Source organism: Nansenia antarctica (assembly GCF_963989245.1).
Source record: "Nansenia antarctica genome assembly, chromosome: 16".
NCBI lineage: Eukaryota > Metazoa > Chordata > Actinopteri > Argentiniformes > Microstomatidae > Nansenia > Nansenia antarctica.
This window is the reverse complement of record NC_137686.1, coordinates 21,091,399-21,110,676: the sequence shown is the minus strand read 5'-3', so window position 1 is coordinate 21,110,676 and position 19,278 is coordinate 21,091,399. Positions and strand designations below refer to the sequence as shown.

Genomic DNA, 19,278 nt, shown 5'->3' with positions numbered 1-19,278 from the left:
TTAATCAAACGAGAGAGGTACATGAATTAATTTGGTGTGTTTGGCCTAATTGAGGGGTAATAGAGTGAGAATCAGAATCGTGTTAATAAATTCCAACTTGTAATTTAGACTCATCCTTGGAGGTCAGAGATGTTCATTTCCGTTATGTCTATAGACATCTGTGTGAGAGAGTTCTAATCCCCTGGTTGTGTCTAGTGTACCTCAACTATGTTTCTCTGAGTTGCCAAGACGACCCGGTAGACAAGTATATTCACTGTATTGTACTTATAGGGCCATTAATTCAGTAACGGTTAGATGACAGAGTTTCTACAGTGGCCCTATAAATGCATGACATAACTCCAAGCAATCACCTTGCCCTCACGATCACAAGTTACCGTTTCACGTATGCCACCATATCTGGTTTTTGTTCATTTTTTTTACTCTTTTTTCAAAAACATTAATATATTTTTACTTTTTCTTTCCTTTCATTCCATCTCCCCCCCTCCACTGCTTATATCCTCCCACCACCACCCCACTCGGCAGAAGAACCTATCACTCCTACACTTACTACCTGTAAGTAACCACTTTGTGTAATCATATTAGTGCCATGCTGCTCTTACCCACGCATTGACTGTTCCGTGCATGACTAGAGCCATGTCACTCCTCCTCTGCTGGCCCGGGGCTAAACACAGAGGGACTAGAATCTCTGATAGACAGCTGCTACTTTCTAATACAGTTCCACATGATGATGACCATGATGATATTGATAGTATTTATGGTGTCACCTTTTAAACCTCTGCAGACATGCAGATATTGCAGTCAGACAGACAGACAGGCAGATGACCGACCGACAGACAGACAGACTGACCGACCGACCGACAGGGTTACATGCATAGGCTATACTGTAGTTGTCACCACTTGAATCATATTAATTTGCCTATAGAAGCAGTATGCTGTTGACCAAATGATGAACTAAAATGCCTTAAGGATAGTTGGGCTCCAAAACATCTTGTGGGGGAAAAATTAACAAAATCGATAGAGCAAGTGCATTTTTTACTCTAGTGTGAATGTTCATGTTGTTTCCAATGATTTTCTATCTGTTGGCTTGTCAAAGGCATTTGAAAATGCCTGTCATCAACGCCCGATCAATGCTCTTGCTTTAATGGGGACCTTGATAAGCTACGTAGATCTAATGTGTCATGAACAGTATTATGTTTAATTGGATATGTGCTGACAAAATACCAGATCTCAAAGCAGCCAACGATGTCTCTCTATATTTGAGCTAGCTGGGATTCTTATATGATTTGCATTGAGAAGCGGGAATGAGTTGACAACGGCCTAATCCCCTTACCTGTCTGGCACCCACGGCATGTGAGCAGTCCCTCTACCTCTCCTTCTCTATAGCCCTCTCCCCTTCCATCCATCCTACCCCTCCTACAATCCTCATCCCTCCATCCTTTCCTGTTCTCTCATGAAATGATCTGAGCTTTCATGCGTTCTGTCCTTTGGTCGTCTCATGCATGGTCTGGCCTATTGCATGTAAGATCTACCTTCCATTCAGTGGTGATAGCAGAGTTGTGTCTCTGGCTACCTGCCTTACCTGACGAGGCTGTTACTGTACATCACCATACAGATATCGGTTCACTGTATGAGGCTCAGTTGGTAGAGCATCGAAGTACAGTACCGACACTAAGGAGGGCTTACATTCCCTCTGGTTCCACATAATACACAAATAGTATGCACTTCCTGTACTTAATGCACTTATTGCACTAATCTCTCTGGATAGAAGCGTCTGCTAAGTGGCATCTATTATTATCTTATAAATAGATTACAGAATTGCTGAATTACCACTGTATTATGTCGATGTGTCGAGCATCATAAAGACAATAGCCTTACATTTGCTTACAAATGTTGACTTCAGAAAATCCCTGTGTTTTCAAAAAATCTGCACAGTGCTGCAGGAAAGAGGCTTACACTTCCTTCCCCGCGCTCACAGTGGCTCACAGTCATTGTGACGGATGATGATCTGTCTTGAGATCACTGTGATCAGCAGACTACAATGAGAGCAGCTCCACATCAAAGTGCACACACTCCCCAAGTACACCTTGAAATAATAATGCACAACCTGTCAGTCAAAAAAACACAGTACAGTACAGCTTGGCTGTCTGGTGGTGTATAACGCTTTAAGATGGTGGTGGAGGAGAAGAATAGAAGAGTGAAGCTATGATCTTCTACGATGTGAACATACTGCAGTGGAAGAATATGGCGTCCGGGCAGTTTGGTGGAGGGGGTTGATGATAGAGCAATGATGTTCTGTAGCGCTATAATTGCTGTTTTATGTTCTGCCGCGAAAGCTTTCACTTCGGATGAGGCTCCAGTGTTCATTTCAACCTTGTTGACTGGATCAGGATCACAACAGCTCCATGATTGATGGAGTCCATTAATGTTTTCATGTGTTCATCAAACACCTTCCGCAGCAGAAGAACAACATATGTAGCGCCAAGATATGCGGTTTAGGTATGTTGCCAAGGGTTGCTCTTACGAGTTCACACATCAGACAGCACTCATCATTAAGGATGCAGTTGCAAGTGTGATTAAATATGTGTGTGTGTGTGTGTGTGTGTGCGTGCGTGGGTGGGTGCGTGCGTGGGTGCGTGCATGCATGCGTTAGTTGTGGCGGTGGTGGTAGTAGTGGTAGGGATTAGAGGGCACGTACAGCGACAGTGGACCGTGGTCCCCCAAGTGAATTTGAATGATCTAAGCAATCATCATGAACACTCTCATCACATTCTGACAGACAGGCCGCCGTCTCCCCAGTCTCATGTGTGAGTATTAGGATAGCTTTTATTTAAGAACTAGTAGCCTCAGGATACGCTAAGACAGACGTACACAGGCCTAGTTCTTGTGCTATTCCCTGGCTTAATGAATGAGTGAGTGATTGACACATGTATACCATGTGCCTGGAGGATTCAGTAGGCTTCGAGAGCCGTGCCCTGAGACGCATCGATGTACAGTGATGGTGAAGGACACTATTGGAACTGACTGTGTTGTCATGTCATCAATACCAAGGACACAAGTAAAGCCCTTATCACTAGGACTGTCAATACCACTCCCTCCCCTTCACCCCCCACAAGGACAGCTTGACTATGCCGATATCCTGACCGAGAGACAGAGGAACAGAAAGAGAGAGAGAGAGAGAGAGACGTACACATGGTTTCCAGTGTGATTCACATGGAAGAGATGTTGGATGGTTGAAAAACAGCTACTGTTACATAAGCGTGTGGATAAACAGGTATACGGGTCCTAGAGGAGTCAGAGGAGGAGCGCTTTGCTCTCCGTGCCTTTTGTGGACGTCATCCCTCATCACTCCCGCCTGTCTCCTCCCGTCTCCGCCGCCGCCGATCAGTCATAAACATCATCGCCATCATCTCCTGCCGGTTCATCACCACAGAGCAGACAGCGCAGGGGCCCGTTAAAAAACCCGGAGCGTTTAACGGAATGTGCTGAGTGCACAAACACCATCATTAAACCTTACAAGCCAGCCTGAACGTGGAGCAAGAAGAATCATATTAATTGGTCGAGCGATTCACTCGTTCATTTGTTTGCCCAGACGGAGCAAGTGTAGAACGACTGGGAAGGGATGTTACTTTGGTCTTTTGTGTCTTTTTTTTGTGTCTTTTTTTTTAAATGGGTGTTTTTGTCGCTCGCTGCAGCATAAATGGCAGGTCATTATAATAAGGACCCTCACCCTTAATAATATGCCATTTGGCTAACGCTTTTATTCAAAGCGACGTGCGTTGCATTGAGTGCATACATGTTTCAGTGCGGTCCCAGCGAACCCACAACCTAAACATTGTTAGCGCCATGCTCTGGCAGGATTCACTGTTCACTGGAGACGCACCTCCCTCTCTGAACTGGCTGTATGGCAACTTGGCTTCACGCATTTATGAAAACAAAGATGTTGTACTGTATATCTTGAGTTCCACTGGTCAGCAGAAGAGACATAGCTAAGAAACTTAATTATGTTCTGTATGGTTTGGTACTGTATGGTTTGGTACTGTATGGTCTAGTACTGTATGGTTTGGTACTGTATGGTCTGGTACTGTATGGTCTGGTACTGTATGGTTTGGTACTGTATGGTCTAGTACTGTATGGTTTGGTACTGTATGGTTTGGTACTGTATGGTCTAGTACTGTATGGTCTAGTACTGTATGGTCTTGTACTGTATGGTTTGGTACTGTATGGTCTGGTACTGTATATGGTCTGGTACTGTATGGTCTAGTACTGTATGTTCTAGTACTGTATGGTCTTGTACTGTATGGTTTGGTACTGTATGGTTTGGTTCTGTATGGTCTGGTACTGTATGGTTTGGTACTGTATGGTTTGGTTCTGTATGGTTTGGTACTGTATGGTCTGGTACTGTATGGTCTGGTACTGTATGGTTTGGTACAGTATGGTTTGGTACAGTATGGTTTGGTACTGTATGGTTTGGTACTGTATGGTTTGGTACTGTATGGTTTGGTAGTGTATGGTTTGGTACTGTATGGTTTGGTACTGTATGGTTTGGTAGTGTATGGTTTGGTACTGTATGGTCTGGTACTGTATGGTTTGGTTCTGTATGGTCTGGTACTGTATGGTTTGGTTCTGTATGGTCTGGTACTGTATGGTCTGGTACTGTATGGTCTGGTACTGTATGGTTTGGTACTGTATGGTCTGGTACTGTACGGTTTGGTACTGTATGGTTTGGTACTGTATGGTTTGGTTCTGTATGGTCTGGTACTGTATGGTCTGGTACTGTATGGTTTGGTACTGTATGGTCTAGTACTGTATGGTTTGGTACTGTATGGTTTGGTACTGTATGGTCTGGTACTGTATGGTTTGGTTCTGTATGGTCTGGTACTGTATGGTCTGTTCTGTATGGTCTGGTACTGTATGGTCTGGTACTGTATGGTCTGGTTCTGTATGGTCTGGTAGTGTATGGTTTGGTACTGTATGGTCTGGTACTGTATGGTCTGGTACTGTATGGTTTGGTTCTGTATGGTCTGGTAGTGTATGGTCTGGTACTGTATGGTTTGGTTCTGTATGGTCTGGTACTGTATGGTCTGGTACTGTATGGTCTGGTTCTGTATGGTCTGGTAGTGTATGGTTTGGTACTGTATGGTCTGGTACTGTATGGTCTGGTACTGTATGGTCTGGTTCTGTATGGTCTGGTAGTGTATGGTTTGGTACTGTATGGTCTGGTTCTGTATGGTCTGGTAGTGTATGGTTTGGTTCTGTATGGTTTGGTTCTGTATGGTTTGGTACTGTATGGTCTGGTACTGTATGGTCTGGTTCTGTATGGTTTGGTTCTGTATGGTTTGGTTCTGTATGGTTTGGTACTGTATGGTTTGGTACTGTATGGTTTGGTACTGTATGGTTTGGTACTGTATGGTCTGGTACTGTATGGTCTGGTACTGTATGGTTTGGTACTGTATGGTTTGGTACTGTATGGTCTGGTTCTGTATGGTCTGGTTCTGTATGGTCTGGTACTGTATGGTCTGGTACTGTATGGTTTGGTACTGTATGGTTTGGTTCTGTATGGTCTGGTTCCGTATGGTTTGGTACTGTATGGTCTGGTTCTGTATGGTCTGGTTCTGTATGGTCTGGTTCTGTATGGTCTGGTAGTGTATGGTCTGGTACTGTATGGTCTGGTACTGTATGGTCTGGTACTGTATGGTCTGGTTCTGTATGGTCTGGTTCTGTATGGTCTGGTAGTGTATGGTCTGGTACTGTATGGTCTGGTACTGTATGGTCTGGTACTGTATGGTCTGGTACTGTATGGTTTGGTACTGTATGGTCTGGTACTGTATGGTCTGGTTCTGTATGGTCTGGTTCTGTATGGTTTAGTACTGTATGGTGAATGTGAATACAGCGCCGGGTGATTTGTCGGTCTTCTATAACTCTCTTTCTCTCACTCCTCTTTCCTTCTCTCTTTGTCTCTCTTTCTCTTTCTTTCTGGCCTCTCTCTCTCTCTCTCTCTGAATGAAAGTACCATTATCAGCCAGCCTTTCTCTAAACCGCAGCTGTATTGTGAAACAGTGTGTTTCAAGGCTGCTCTTTATGTTATTGTTTGCCAGTAAAGAACTGGATTTTTGGAGAATAATGAGCCCTGCAGCTTAGCAGATCACTGCCGGAGAATGGCATCGCTAACAACCCCTTACCACTACGGACCTTTGAGTCAATGTTGTCCGACTCTGTTGGGCGTCCATCATTTGATACATGCAGGGTGCAGTGGCCTATAACACCCCCCACAGTCCCCCAGATATTCTACCAATACAACATCCCTACTATGCTGTTGTTCTATCTCAGTCTGTGTAGAGTTAGGGGGTGACTCGGATCTCAGATCTATCAGTTATCGAGTACCACTGTAGGGGTACAATCATCGATAACTTACATAGGCTACTGTAGTTAGTTAGAGGATTATCTTTACTATCTATAGACAGCTGATCAACCACTTTATACATGTTGATGGTGTGACATCCAGTGGTGTACATAAAAGATTTGTTGTTTTATTGTGCAACTACTCTTTGTAGGAGGATGAATGAACAAGTACAACATTGTGTCTCTCCAAGTTAAGCATCGCGCTAACTAGCCAGGAATATGATGAATGATGACATTCATCAACACACACAAGCCTGCCTACTGTAGGACTGTTCACAGTCTCTCCTAGCTCATCATACTCTCCATGTAATATAGCCATCTATCATTGCTTTTCCCTCTTACAAATGAGAGGAAGATGGCATGACGATTAATCTTCATATAACACCCACTGTGCCTAGCAAACATCCCCATACTGGTGTTTCTCAGTCAGACTGGCAACCCAGCATCCCAGATTAACTCCAGAAGTACTGCTTCAGACATTACACAAAGCAGAAACGCAGGAAAACAAAAAAAGATACAAATTATGGACACAGAAAAAGGGGAGACATTGATACAGTATTTGATGATCCCGAAATGTTTTTAAATTGGTGTTTGCCAAATGTTAATCCTGCCTGCGGAGAGCATACAGCTAGTTTCTCTTCTCTGTCGCGATATGAAACAAGCAGAGGAAGAAAAAAGGACAAGACTGCCATTTAGTTCCTTGCTCTAATTGCAGATTACAAACAAAGAGAGCCCGGCAGATGAAAATGTCACTGCTTTGTCACAGCGACTCAGAGTAACAGTCCCTACTATTAGTCCCACGTCGCGGCCTTCAGAGCAAATGACTGTTTGAAGGCAGCGGGCGCCTGTCGCCATATGGCACGAGACAGCGGCGAAATTGAATAAACAGAGGATATTTGCGAAAACAAAGCAGCAGGACAGCATCATTAGCCCACAGTTGTCCGTTAAGAGAGGCGTCTATTTAAATACGTGGACGGGTCAGGCAGTGACTAACAAAGTGGCGGGGTAGCCGGGTGAGGAGTGTCGTAGTTAATTCTTACAACACAGCTCTCCCCTACAGCTATAGCAGTTACAAGCTGCTGGAGCCAGCCACTGTGTTCACTCTCAAGCTGTTCTCCGTAGGTTCGTGTAAAGATGCGGTTTGGGGTTCCGTTCGGAAAGGATGTTTGTGTGTAAGCAATGGCATATGAGGTCAGGTCAAGACAACAAATTACCCCATCATGACTAAGAATGAGCATATTTTTGGTTAGATTTACAATTACCGTAGATACTGCGCTACAATCGGGGGCAATCATGTGCCGATGAAAATCATTGTGTGGTAGAATATGAACTTGGATTGCTCCTTTTGTGTATTGTTGTTTACAGAACCGAAGAAAGCATGTGCTTTTTGTCCCATGTTTAATAATGCACTTTTCAATTTATCCCTATACAGAGTAGGCATGCTGTTTGGTTTAGCATAGATGAGTTCTTTTGTTGCCCACAATGTTAAGATTAATAACCTTGAATGGGGTCAAACCAGGCGCACTGTAACCTTTCCCACAAGTCGTCCATTCTCAGGCTAATTTTACATCACCAGGGTCTGCTGAACTGTCTTCCTTCAGAAAACAGAGACTTGCCAAATGAATTAGAAGTTAGAGGGTGTATAGATCACTTGACTGGAATTAGGAAATTAGCTTGTAGCCTGCAGGAAATGCATTTTCAAAGTCAAATTGTGTGGATGCAAGAGCTAGTTAGTAAATGAATTGTACTGTTCTCAGTCCGCTTAGTGTTTTTATAAGCAGGAACAAAGTTGGTCAGTTTACCCATTTATGATTCATGATCAGGGAATCCTGAGGAAGATTTAAGGGGGAACATAGTTGTGTTGTTTTACTGTACATCGCCAAGATTCTCAAGGTAGTATTGTAGCACGAGGAGCCGATTTGCATGGAACAGGATGGGCCAATTAAAGCTCATTTGCCCAATCCCTTAATCTCATTGCAGGCCTTAGCCGTCCCTATCATCATCATCACACATCTGTTTCAAACGCTGTCGTTCTGTTGTTGTTTTTGTTTCTTTCTTCCTTTGTTCTAAATGAAGGAAACTAGCGAAGAAGCGCAAGGAGACGCTGAGCAGCACGCGCCAGGAGATGACGGTGATGGTGAACTCCATGGACAAAAGCTACACAGAGCAGGGCACCAACTGTGACGAGGCGCTCTCCTTCATGGACACACACAACCACACACTCAACACACGGAGCGAATGCGCGCTCACACTCAACGGCAGGAGTGAGTGTGCTCTCACCCTCAACGGCAGGAGTAAAACAGGTAGAGGGAAAAACTCACCGTTGACCTTTTCATAATTTTCCATGCTAGTTTAGGTGGAATAATTCATTATTAGAATAGAATAGAACACTTAGATATGGTCGTTGCACAGATCCTGTTCCACACTTCAGCGGTCACTAAGAGGCAGTTACCCTCTAATCTAACCTAAAGCTCCTAACCTTAAAGCGCCTAACAAAGATAATGTATTATTAATCATTATTATCCTAAATCACCTCAGTCTGTGATTCAAACATCACCAACAGCTTTGTCTCTGAGCAGCTGGACCAGGCCTACCTCCTGGGCTGACTTATTTAATCTGAGCCAAGCCTGGTGATTACACCCCCAGACCTCCCTCGCCCCCCCCCCCCCCCCTGTCTCCCCAACCTCTGCAGGAGGCCATCCCTTTAAAGACCTGACCCGGCTTAACTGTCTGTTTGTGTGGATTTCTTTTTTAAAAACCTCCTCTCCTTGTCAGTGATACCAAGTCCTTAACATGTACCTGGGGTGTCCAAAGCTGTGGCCCAGCTAACCTTGTTTAACTCTCTACCAGTGTCTTCTTCTCAAATCTCATCTATTTATCCTCGGTCTCAAGGATATCATCTCTCTTACCCTCACCTCACACAACTTTATCCCCAGTCCTTTGTCTTGTCACCCCCATGGGCTTAGAGGGAGGTGAACTGTACTGTAGGGTTGGCATGCCACATGTCAAGCATTCAACTTATTTTAGATCAAAGGTGTAAGACACAACACACTCACACTCACACACACACACACACACACACACACACACACACACACACACACACACACACAAATCATCATGAAATCATGTGCTGTGCATTGTGGAACTACTACTACTGGAACTACTACTACTGTTTTGATGTTGTGTTTATTATGTTTTCTATTTATTAACACCTTATTTTCTCTGTCTTTAGCGGCCTCCTCCCCCTCATCCTTCACTCTGACTAAGACCAATACTCTCAGTACAACACTCCCCAGCGCCTTCTATCCAGGTAAACCTTCACCGTTACACCATTCTGGAAAGATACACTCAAATAACATGAAGTTAATTAAATGGTTAGAGAATCATTATGTGACAGCTGCTGGTGAAACAGGGGACAAGTTGGCAACCGCCCAAATGTACAGACTTTTATTCAGAAACATTTAAATAAATGTCAACGTTGTTGAAAATCAATGACACACTCACTAGTCAACTAACACAGCTTGTTTTGTGAGCCTGCTAACAATGTAAAGTAGTGTTATAGTTCACTAGGTAGTAGTGGGGATTACTCACCGAATTGCAATGGCTTGACTAGTGAGTGTGTCATTGATTTTCAACAATGCTGAAATGTATTATACCTGCTGCAGTCACAAATAACAAAAGGTTTAAATAAATGCTTATTTCAATCATATAATGGCAACTTATTATTGCTTACTTAACTTAACTTATTTTGGGTTTGGATTCATTAATGATAAAGTTTATTGATCGAAAAACTCCTGCATCCTGCTCTGTTCCGATGAATGAGGTGGAAAGTGTGTTTGCTGTTATTATGAGGTTGAATGTTTCCTATTTCTCATGCTGTAAGCCTCCTTCTCTCTCTGTTATCATACAACTGCTGCTTTGTTATTTGTAGTCTACTCTTATCTTTCCTGCTTTTATTTACTGCAATTTTCTCTCCTACGCCAACCTCTGCACTTGTTTGGGGGTTATGAACAGATCCCTTTGTGCCAACTGCTATCTTAGGTGAGACAAATCTTCTTTTCAAACGACCCATGTCTTCTGAGTTGATTATGGAATTGAACCATTTACTTATTATCCTATCATCTCCAAATAAATATGTGCAGTTCAAACATGCAAATGTATAAGTAATCTGGAGTGAATTGTGAGAACAAAACAAAGACTGTTTGCCATTTTCGGTTTGGTTGACTCTGTTCTTTGAAGATGGCTTCCTCACCTCCATACCTGCCTGCTGCTTCCTACTCCTCTTCCTCCTCTCCCCCCTCCCTCTTCCTCTTGCTCCCTGTCAAACAAGGGGCTCTCCTGGCCTGAGGCTGCCTTCACTCCATCCCATCCGCATTGCGTGTCGTGCGTGTGATGTCACATTTGTGTATGACCTCTCATATGCATGCACAGACATGTGGACTGGATGTGGGGGAGTGTAGAGGGGGAGACGGGTGTGTGGCAGCTTCACCCCGTTGCCACGGCCACTGTACTACAGCTACCTTCTCGTCTGCACTGACAAACAGAAACCAGAGAAATCAACTACAGACAAAAAGGGAAAGAGAGAACCTACTCTTTCACAGCTCCCCCACGTCTAAGCGGGATGTGTTCGCACTGAAAAATTAAAGATACGATTAGCTGTGTGCCCCCCGCCCCTCCACCCTCACACCCCTTCCCCATTCCTCTCAACACATTTTATCACCCTCCCTCCCCAACAACAACCTTTTCTATTATTCTTTTTAATGTGTCTCTCTTTGCCTTTGGCTAGCAGCGAGTGACCTAGTTGTTTTTGTTTTTGTTTCGCCACTGTTTACTCATCCTGTTCATGATAAGACAGAATAATAAAACCATTTTGTTTTCCCGTTAATTATTACTGCCCTTCGTTGAACATGCGAAGCAGCCTGAAGTACATCAACCAGAACATAACCACTGACTATGTGGGCCACTAGTGCTGTAGTAATGAGTAAAGTAGTATTCACTCTAGGCCAATAAGACATAGTAGCAGTAATCAGCACAACATAGACCAGACCTTCAGTCTAAGATACTTGCCTCACAACTAACGAACACAGTAACACTACATTTCTTCATGTGTATGAGAACACTATTGAGTTTGTCATTTTGTCCATAAACATGACATATTGCCTGTCATCACAACCATCATGACAGTAAACGTCTGTTACAGGTGTAATGAACCGTGTAGCAGTTAGCATTAGCTGGTTGACGGGTAGCCTGAAAAGGTTAACCGTTTTCAGTCATGACATTTACAATTATTTTTACCGGCATACTATGATTTTAGGTGTTATTAATTAGGATTAATCATTATAGCAGAGCACGAATCGTGTTTTTCATTAAATTGTGCCTTGTTCCAGTGTCACCTCGTAGTAAGCTAAAATGTGCACTTAATTATTTACTAGACACATACACTATTCACAAATTAGAACTTACTGTAATTAATCTGCTCACAGTATAACTGAGCAAAACATGAAACCATTTTTTTTACTTTATTTGAACAATTTGAACAATTGCCTCCATTAAGTATTTGCCATTTCACTCCCCTGAAATTCATTATGTTCTCGCTTTGTTCTTTTAATTCTGTCTTGCATTGTTGGAATGGACCCATGGCCCCACCACCGTACAATATCCTCACCTACTAAACGTACCCCACAATAGCCTCTCTATGGCCAGGCGTTACTGACTAGAGACTATGGACTTGTGACCTTGCAGCCTAGCTCTAAACTACTCTACTGTACAGAGATACTCATGCTGTATTGTTGCTTATCCCCTCTCTCCTCCCTCTTCTCCCCCTCTCTTTCTCTTCACATACTTTACCTCTTATGTATCTTCTATAAAAGTGCCCATTAATGGTAAGTTGTTTTCCCAAAGTGGGTTTCCCTGGGTCGGGGGAAGGAGGTGGTGTACGTTTACTCAGACAGCAAGGCTGACAGTCCCACGTCACTTCGCTGCTTCTGACATGAACATTATGACATTTGCATGGGGCCAGGGGACATGTTAGCATCTCACCACCCTCCGTATATATACACACGTATCCACCAAGAAAGCCATTAGCCATTAGCTTAGCATGACCAAGTACAGTGCCCCCATTGCACCTCATGCATTTCTCTACCCATCTCCGTTTTTTTCCCTTCTTTCCTGTTATTTTTTTTGGAGATTTTGAGTTCAGTTTGGGTGTTTTTTCTTTGGATGATTCACGCTGTGTGTGTGATGCTTCGCCGGTGCCTTGCTTCTCAGACATGCTCACTGTGGCCTCCACCGCGGCGCCCTCCTCACACCCACCTCCTCCACCATGTTTCTGGACATCCTCATCGTCTGTGGCGCTCTCGCTCCAAACAGCATCTCTGCCTCATTCTGACACTGATTGGATTACAGTATGAAAGGGGGTTTGAGTGGAAACTTGAGACCATGATGTATTTTCACACTACTACTCACTATTTGTGACGGCAGCTGGGTGAAACCGGGAACAAGTCGCCAACCAATCGAAATGTTCAATGACTTTTATTCAGAAAAATTTAATTGTTAAAAATCGATGTATTTACATTTTTCTGAATAAATGTCTGATGGTTGGCGACTTGTTCCCGGTTTCACCAGCTGCTGTCACATATGAGGCATATCATGAAAGAAAAGCGTACCAGAACCTACACATTTTTGTAAAAAAAAAGAGTGAACTTTTTTACAGCCTCTTCTTCATGTATATACTATGATTGAGCACCCTCTGTACTACTCTGGTGTAATACCAAAGTCACAGAATTAGGCTGCATCTCAAAGGACACCCTATTCCCCATAGAGTGCACTAACTTCTGACCAGGAATACAAAGTTACAGTAGGGCTTCAGCAAGTGCCCACTACGTTAAAGAATAGGGTGTCGTTAGAGATACGGCCAGAGACAAAGTCAATGTGATCCAGCAGCACAGTGAGACAGATGGACCTGAACCAATCTACCCACCGCATTGACTCATCCTATTACTCAAAGACATTGTGTTGTGATCACTCTTTTCAAACAGATGACTATACTTGTGGTTGTCATGTATTTACTGCTGTTTTCTTTATTTGATAAACACTTCAGTAACACTTACCTTGATGAGGGGTGTCATAAGCCCTGTAATGCTGCTACAACTATGAATTTGATAAAACCACATCTGTCTTTAGGTAATGACACAGTTATAACACTGGGGAGCTGACATAACCTTGTTATGATGCATGAGTCACTCCCATATCATCTAATGCCTCATAACACTGTTACTTCAGGAGAAATAATGTTTCAAATTTACTATAATGAACAGCCTTCCTTGAGTGTTTATCACATGATATTAGGCAGTATGTCACCCATATGGCAGCATTATGCAGGCCATATGACAGTCCCATTGAAGTGGGCCTAAATTCACCTGTTACTACAGTAAGAGTTGCCTCTCCATCCTGACCCGCTGTCCCTGATCTCCCCTGTGTGTGTGTGTGTGTGTGTGTGTGTGTGTGTGTGCGTGTGTGTGCATGTGTGCGTGTGCGTGTGTGTGTATGCGTGCGTGTGTGTGCGTGCGTGTGTATGCATGTATGCGTGCATGTGTGTGTGTGTGTGTGTGTGTGTGTGTTAGATGAGAGCCAGAACATGGGCAGTGACACCAGCAGCCTGGTCCAGTCCCACAGCCTCTCTCTGAGGAAGCGGGAGGCGGTGGACGTCCCCTACCAGACGGGGCAGCTTCACCCCGCCATCCGCGTGGCCGACCTGCTGCAGCACATCACCCAGATGAAATGTGCAGAGGGCTACGGCTTCAAGGAGGAGTACGAGGTAAGAGACACACACACACACACACACACACACACTGTCTCACCGTCTCATTGTGTCTCTGTTTGGTTCGGCGCCACGGTACCGTTTTGTTCCCCAGATGCACTACTTTGTATAAATAGTTAATGTCCCGCGTCTCTGTTTATACGGTGTGATTAGTGTTGCTGTTCGTCTGTTTCGCTCCTGTTTGAGTGATCGTGCTTCCATACTTGTGTGTTCCTGTGTGTCAAACCCACTGTGTTCCAGACAGTGTCCTCATGGGGAGGGTGGGGAGGGGGGGGGGGGGGGGGGGGCGGGGGTTAACTTCCTCTGCGTAACAGCCTTAACAGTGTTAACAGCCTTAGCGGTGAGATCTGCGCGAGACAAGCGGACAGGCGTTTGTCATCCGATCCGTTTACAGTCCATTTGGCTCTCTGGTGGCGGCCTGCGAGAGGCCCGCTGCTCTTTTAGGAGAGAGAGACGTTGTCACACAGCGGCGGCGGCGGCGGCTCAGCGTCAGCTCATGCGGCCTGTAATCTGACACCACGCGTCTCGCTGACAGCCAAACAAAAGGTTTCTCCTCCGCCGAGCATCACTCTCATTTCTGCTCATTAAGGAGGAGAGCGGCTGCCGGGTGCTTGGCGGCGCTCCAGCCCCCCGGTCTCCCCCCGGTCTCTCCCTGTGGCTGTCCCTCAGCAGCACGCCCAGTCACGGGCAGGCGGCGAGGCAGAGGGTGACATGGTGTTAGCCTCACAGACGCACAGAGACCACCACGCCACCAGATGAGCACATTGGACTTTCTGTCTGTCTCTCTATCTCTTTTCTTTTTCTTTTTCTTTTTGTCTCCTTTCTCTGTCTATCTCTTGCTGACTCAACTCTATCTCTCTTCCTTTCTTTCTCTACAGTATCTCCTCTCTGTCACTTTCTCTGTCTCTCACACTTTCCCTCTCCTCCAACTCCCCCCTCCCTTACTCCCTCTCCCTCCATCTCTACTAGCTTGCGCTCTCTACGTCTCCCTCTGTTCCTTCCCCTTTCTTTCCTTTCTATCTCCATTCTTTCTTATTCTCTCATTCTCTCTCTGTCGCCGTCTCTCTCTCTCTCTCTCTAATTCTCCCCCCCTCCCTCCATCTCTCTGTGTGGGAAACATTTATCAGTAATGAACTCCCCAATCTCTCCCCCCCATCACCGCTATGTAGAAGTTAAATAATGCAGCTTCCCGCAGCCACAGCTACAGTACCTGCAGCAGCTTGTTGAGGGACTAAGGGGCTTTTTGGCTGCCCTCCGGGCCTAATCCATTATGGATAAAGGTGTTTTGTGCTCATGTGGCCCAGCTCTGCGGAGGCACACCAGAGTCATTTAAAAAGGCACAGTGACAGAATGACTGATTGTCCCCCCCCTACCACACTGCCACCTAACTGGCCCTGTCTGCAGCCCCGTTCCCAAAGCCTGCAGGACAATGTGGGTGTAACAGAGCTCATTCTCACTTGGCTCGAGCGATTCATTTGTATGTTGTGTTCCGGTGCTGTCTTCTTCCTCTCTATCAATCTGTCACAAGGTTAATAATGCCCCTCTACTACTACAGTATACCTTTTCTGATGAGCTTGGAGCCAAGTTGCACCTCTTAACTGTTCACTTGTACTGTACTATATCTCTCTCTGACCCATGCTTCTTGTTATTCTGTACGTTAACTTTGGAACAGATAAACGAGGTAAGACGATATTTTTGGTTCTTTGTGAGTTTCTAGACTTGTAGATGTCACTTTTTGAGTTTTAGCGGCAGAATAATGGTGCTTGCTGGCTGTTTTTTTTTTTTAGGCCCTGTAGGAAGACAACATCTTAGTTAGATGACAGTCTCAAAAGGGCATTCACCAATAGTTGTGTTGTGTAATGTTATGAAAGCATTTGACAGTACACAGATATGAATATTGAACTTGACCAGGAGTTTCCAGTTCAGAGGTCACAGAGACAGGTCATATTGTGCCCTTGAGAATGTGACTGTGAAATGTTTTCTGTTTTCGGGCACTGTCTCAAGACATTGAGATGTACAGTACTCTCTCAAACATTCAGCTTGCTTCATAAAGCATTTGTAAAGCATACATACTAATATTGTAATTTTTCATGACTTTTTTTGTTTAAAGAGAACAGTAACAGAACGTTTACCCAAAATGACATAACACCTCCAGTTGCTGACGCCAACCTTTCACTAATGACAACCAGACGTGATGCTGAGAGGAATGAATCAGAAAACATCTGGATGACTTTGATGGTCTTGGGTCATTCCTCTGTCACATGCAGTAGCGTGTTGGTTAGTGTGCTACTTGGCCAGTGTAAGGTTGGAGTCATGAACTCATTGTCCCTCAATGTAGACATGTGGGCCTTTAGCGACGCTGCTTCAAGTTTTACAAACAAATCATTTGGCAAACTTTACGGCAGCTGACATAACATGACATCAGAGACAAAAACACAGAACATTACACCATACATGATACTGTACATCACTTTATGTCAGCTGTTCTGTTGCATGACATAAGTTAGTGAATGCTTCTTCCTTGTGAAGTCACTATGTATGCTTTAACAAAGGCTTTATTAAGTGGTGTTTGATATGATCTGTTGTCAGAGTAAGTATCGCATGCCCAAATCCTCCTGCACGTGTTACTCAGTTTGTCAGCACTCTGGAGTATCAGCAGGTTTAGCGGAGAGGAACCCAGGGCAAGTTCACAGGCCACAGTGTTGTCTGCACCAAAGATGTCGTCGTGGTAACACTTTAGAGTGGCGGTAATGTACAGTAGCATCCATAAAGCATTCATTAAGCCTTAATTCGTGTGACATAAAGAGTTATAATAGCCTACATCACTTTATATGGTCATATAAAGGTATTTATTAATGTGTTATGCAACATTGACATTAAACATTATGACAGCCACTCCATAACATTATATATATATATATATATATATATATATATATATACATCTTTCAAAAGCACCAGGCTTATAATTAATATTACAGGTCATAAATGAACTCCTGCCTTTATGTTAGTACAATCACCCTGAACTGACTATGGATGTTTTGCCCCAAGGTTAACAAAGTTTTCAACGTAATAAAGTGAATATTTAGTCATTAACTTGTGTTAAGCCTACCGTTAGCAACCGCTTCAACTCTCTTCGAGCAATTGTAATTAACGTTGCAGCCTGAGCCTGTCCCCAAAGATGAGGAGTGTGAGGTTCACCTAGGCCTACTTTCTGCCTACTTTCTTTCGTGTATACCCTTGATGTAATTCACATAGGAAATACGGGAATACAGATATAATATGTATGTATGTGTATGATTATGACTCAGAAATACAGAGGTCTACATTCTACATTCATGAGATACTGCTTTAATGACTTCTGAATAACAAATAATGATAGGGGTCTGCAATATTCAAACACAATGGACATAAAAATGTGCATAATGCTCCTTCTTGGTAGTTTATGTTACCTACTTTTGCAGTTGTTGATTTTTATGACTGGACCTCAAATAAATAAAATAAAACCTCCCTCACCGTATTTCTTGCAGTTTGAATTGTTATGGTAAAATACATACATTTTACATAATCATGAAAAACTCTGGCCATATGTAGGGCATAATGACTCTTTATGTCATGCATACAATATAAAGGATGAATACTTTATGGATGCTATATTATTGCCATTCTAAGTGAAGTGTTACCGTAATTGTTTTTTGTATTATTTTGTATTATATCTTATTTTCCATGTGGGAAATATCATGCATATAATGTGAGAATTATCTGACTCCACTGAAATAATTATATAGTTTAAAAATTTCAACGGCTCATCGGAAAACCACAAATGAATTCTAGTCAACTTGAATGAGTCTCCCTTTCGCTTGTGAATGATTAATTAATAGCATAAAACTCACTAAATTATTCTGCTTATCAGTGCCTTTCGTCCTGTTCTGCTCTCTAGAGCAATATATTTTCAAATACAGTGTTGTCACGGATTTCATAATGAGTGTATGTTTAAAAGTGTTGGGTTTTTTTCTCCACTACAATTGCTTACAGAAATGAGGGCCAAGGACTAAAAGTTAGATGTAACTCGAATATTGTAAATAGACTGCAATTAAAAAGTAGAATCTAGCTGCTATGGAAGGACACAGATACTATTGAAAAGCAGAAAACTGTTTATCTTTGAATACTGTGTCTGACCCCACTCCCCCTTTCTCTTTCTCTCTCTCTCTATCGCTATCTCTCTATGAATACTAACTACCCTATTCTCATCATATTCTTCCATGATCCTTTCGATAGACAGGGTCTTTCGGTGTAGAAGGAAGTATTATACTGTATGAAGTTGCCAGGTAACGCCTTTTGTCTTGAGCATGATTTGTCTGTACCCTTCAGACTGACTGAGGCAATGACATTGGCTACCACCACATTCTCTCAAGACATACTGCTGGGTTGAAAAGCCCATATAATCTGTCCATGAGACACATTTCCATCTTGAGCTCAATGAAGGGACATATTTTTAGCATATTAAAGCTGTTTCTCAGAGAAAACGCTCCCCTAATCCTTAGGACTTAATACATTGAAGTATGTCCTTGTGCGCTGTCTGAGAGGGCCTCCATTAGGTAGACAAACTGCTGCTGCCTAGATAGACAATGTTGAGACGAATGAAACAGTCTGCATAGTAACATTGATGATTGATCAAGACTCTGTATCCCCCGTTTATTCTTTGACAAAGTGTGTCTGGCTTACAGCATATAAAGGGAAACATCCACATAACCATAGGCATTTGTTATTCATGACTCGCGTTCTGATTTGCTCGAGTCCATATTTAAATATGGTTACGTGGTGTGAGTTATAATGTATTGGTATAATTTTCTGATAAGCATAGCTGATTAGGAAAAAATGAACAATAACAGGATTTTCTATAGGCCAATCTGCTAGGAGCCAGCCCCCCCCCCCACCCCCCCACCCCTGGAACAGCAGTAGGGCTGGTGGAGATGTATTTTCATAATTTGGCTTAATTGTGCCTGGTGTGCCATCAGAATGGAAATCTCCCCAGTGAGAGATGATCCATATTTCAT

The 19,278-nt window shown here is 43.4% G+C and overlaps 1 protein-coding gene across 1 annotated transcript in view; it reads left to right on the top strand.

The window, feature by feature from the left end:
• LOC308172110 (receptor-type tyrosine-protein phosphatase mu-like) overlaps positions 1 to 19,278 on the top strand; it is a gene marked incomplete at both ends in the record, with an annotated part of 129,989 nt that overhangs the window by 88,633 nt on the left and 22,078 nt on the right. Inside the window, 3 exons of the mRNA XM_080547020.1 lie at positions 8,476 to 8,663; positions 9,635 to 9,712; positions 14,025 to 14,218. Coding sequence (XP_080403146.1) covers positions 8,476 to 8,663; positions 9,635 to 9,712; positions 14,025 to 14,218 — 460 coding nt within the window. The remainder of the gene's footprint in view (positions 1 to 8,475; positions 8,664 to 9,634; positions 9,713 to 14,024; positions 14,219 to 19,278) is intronic.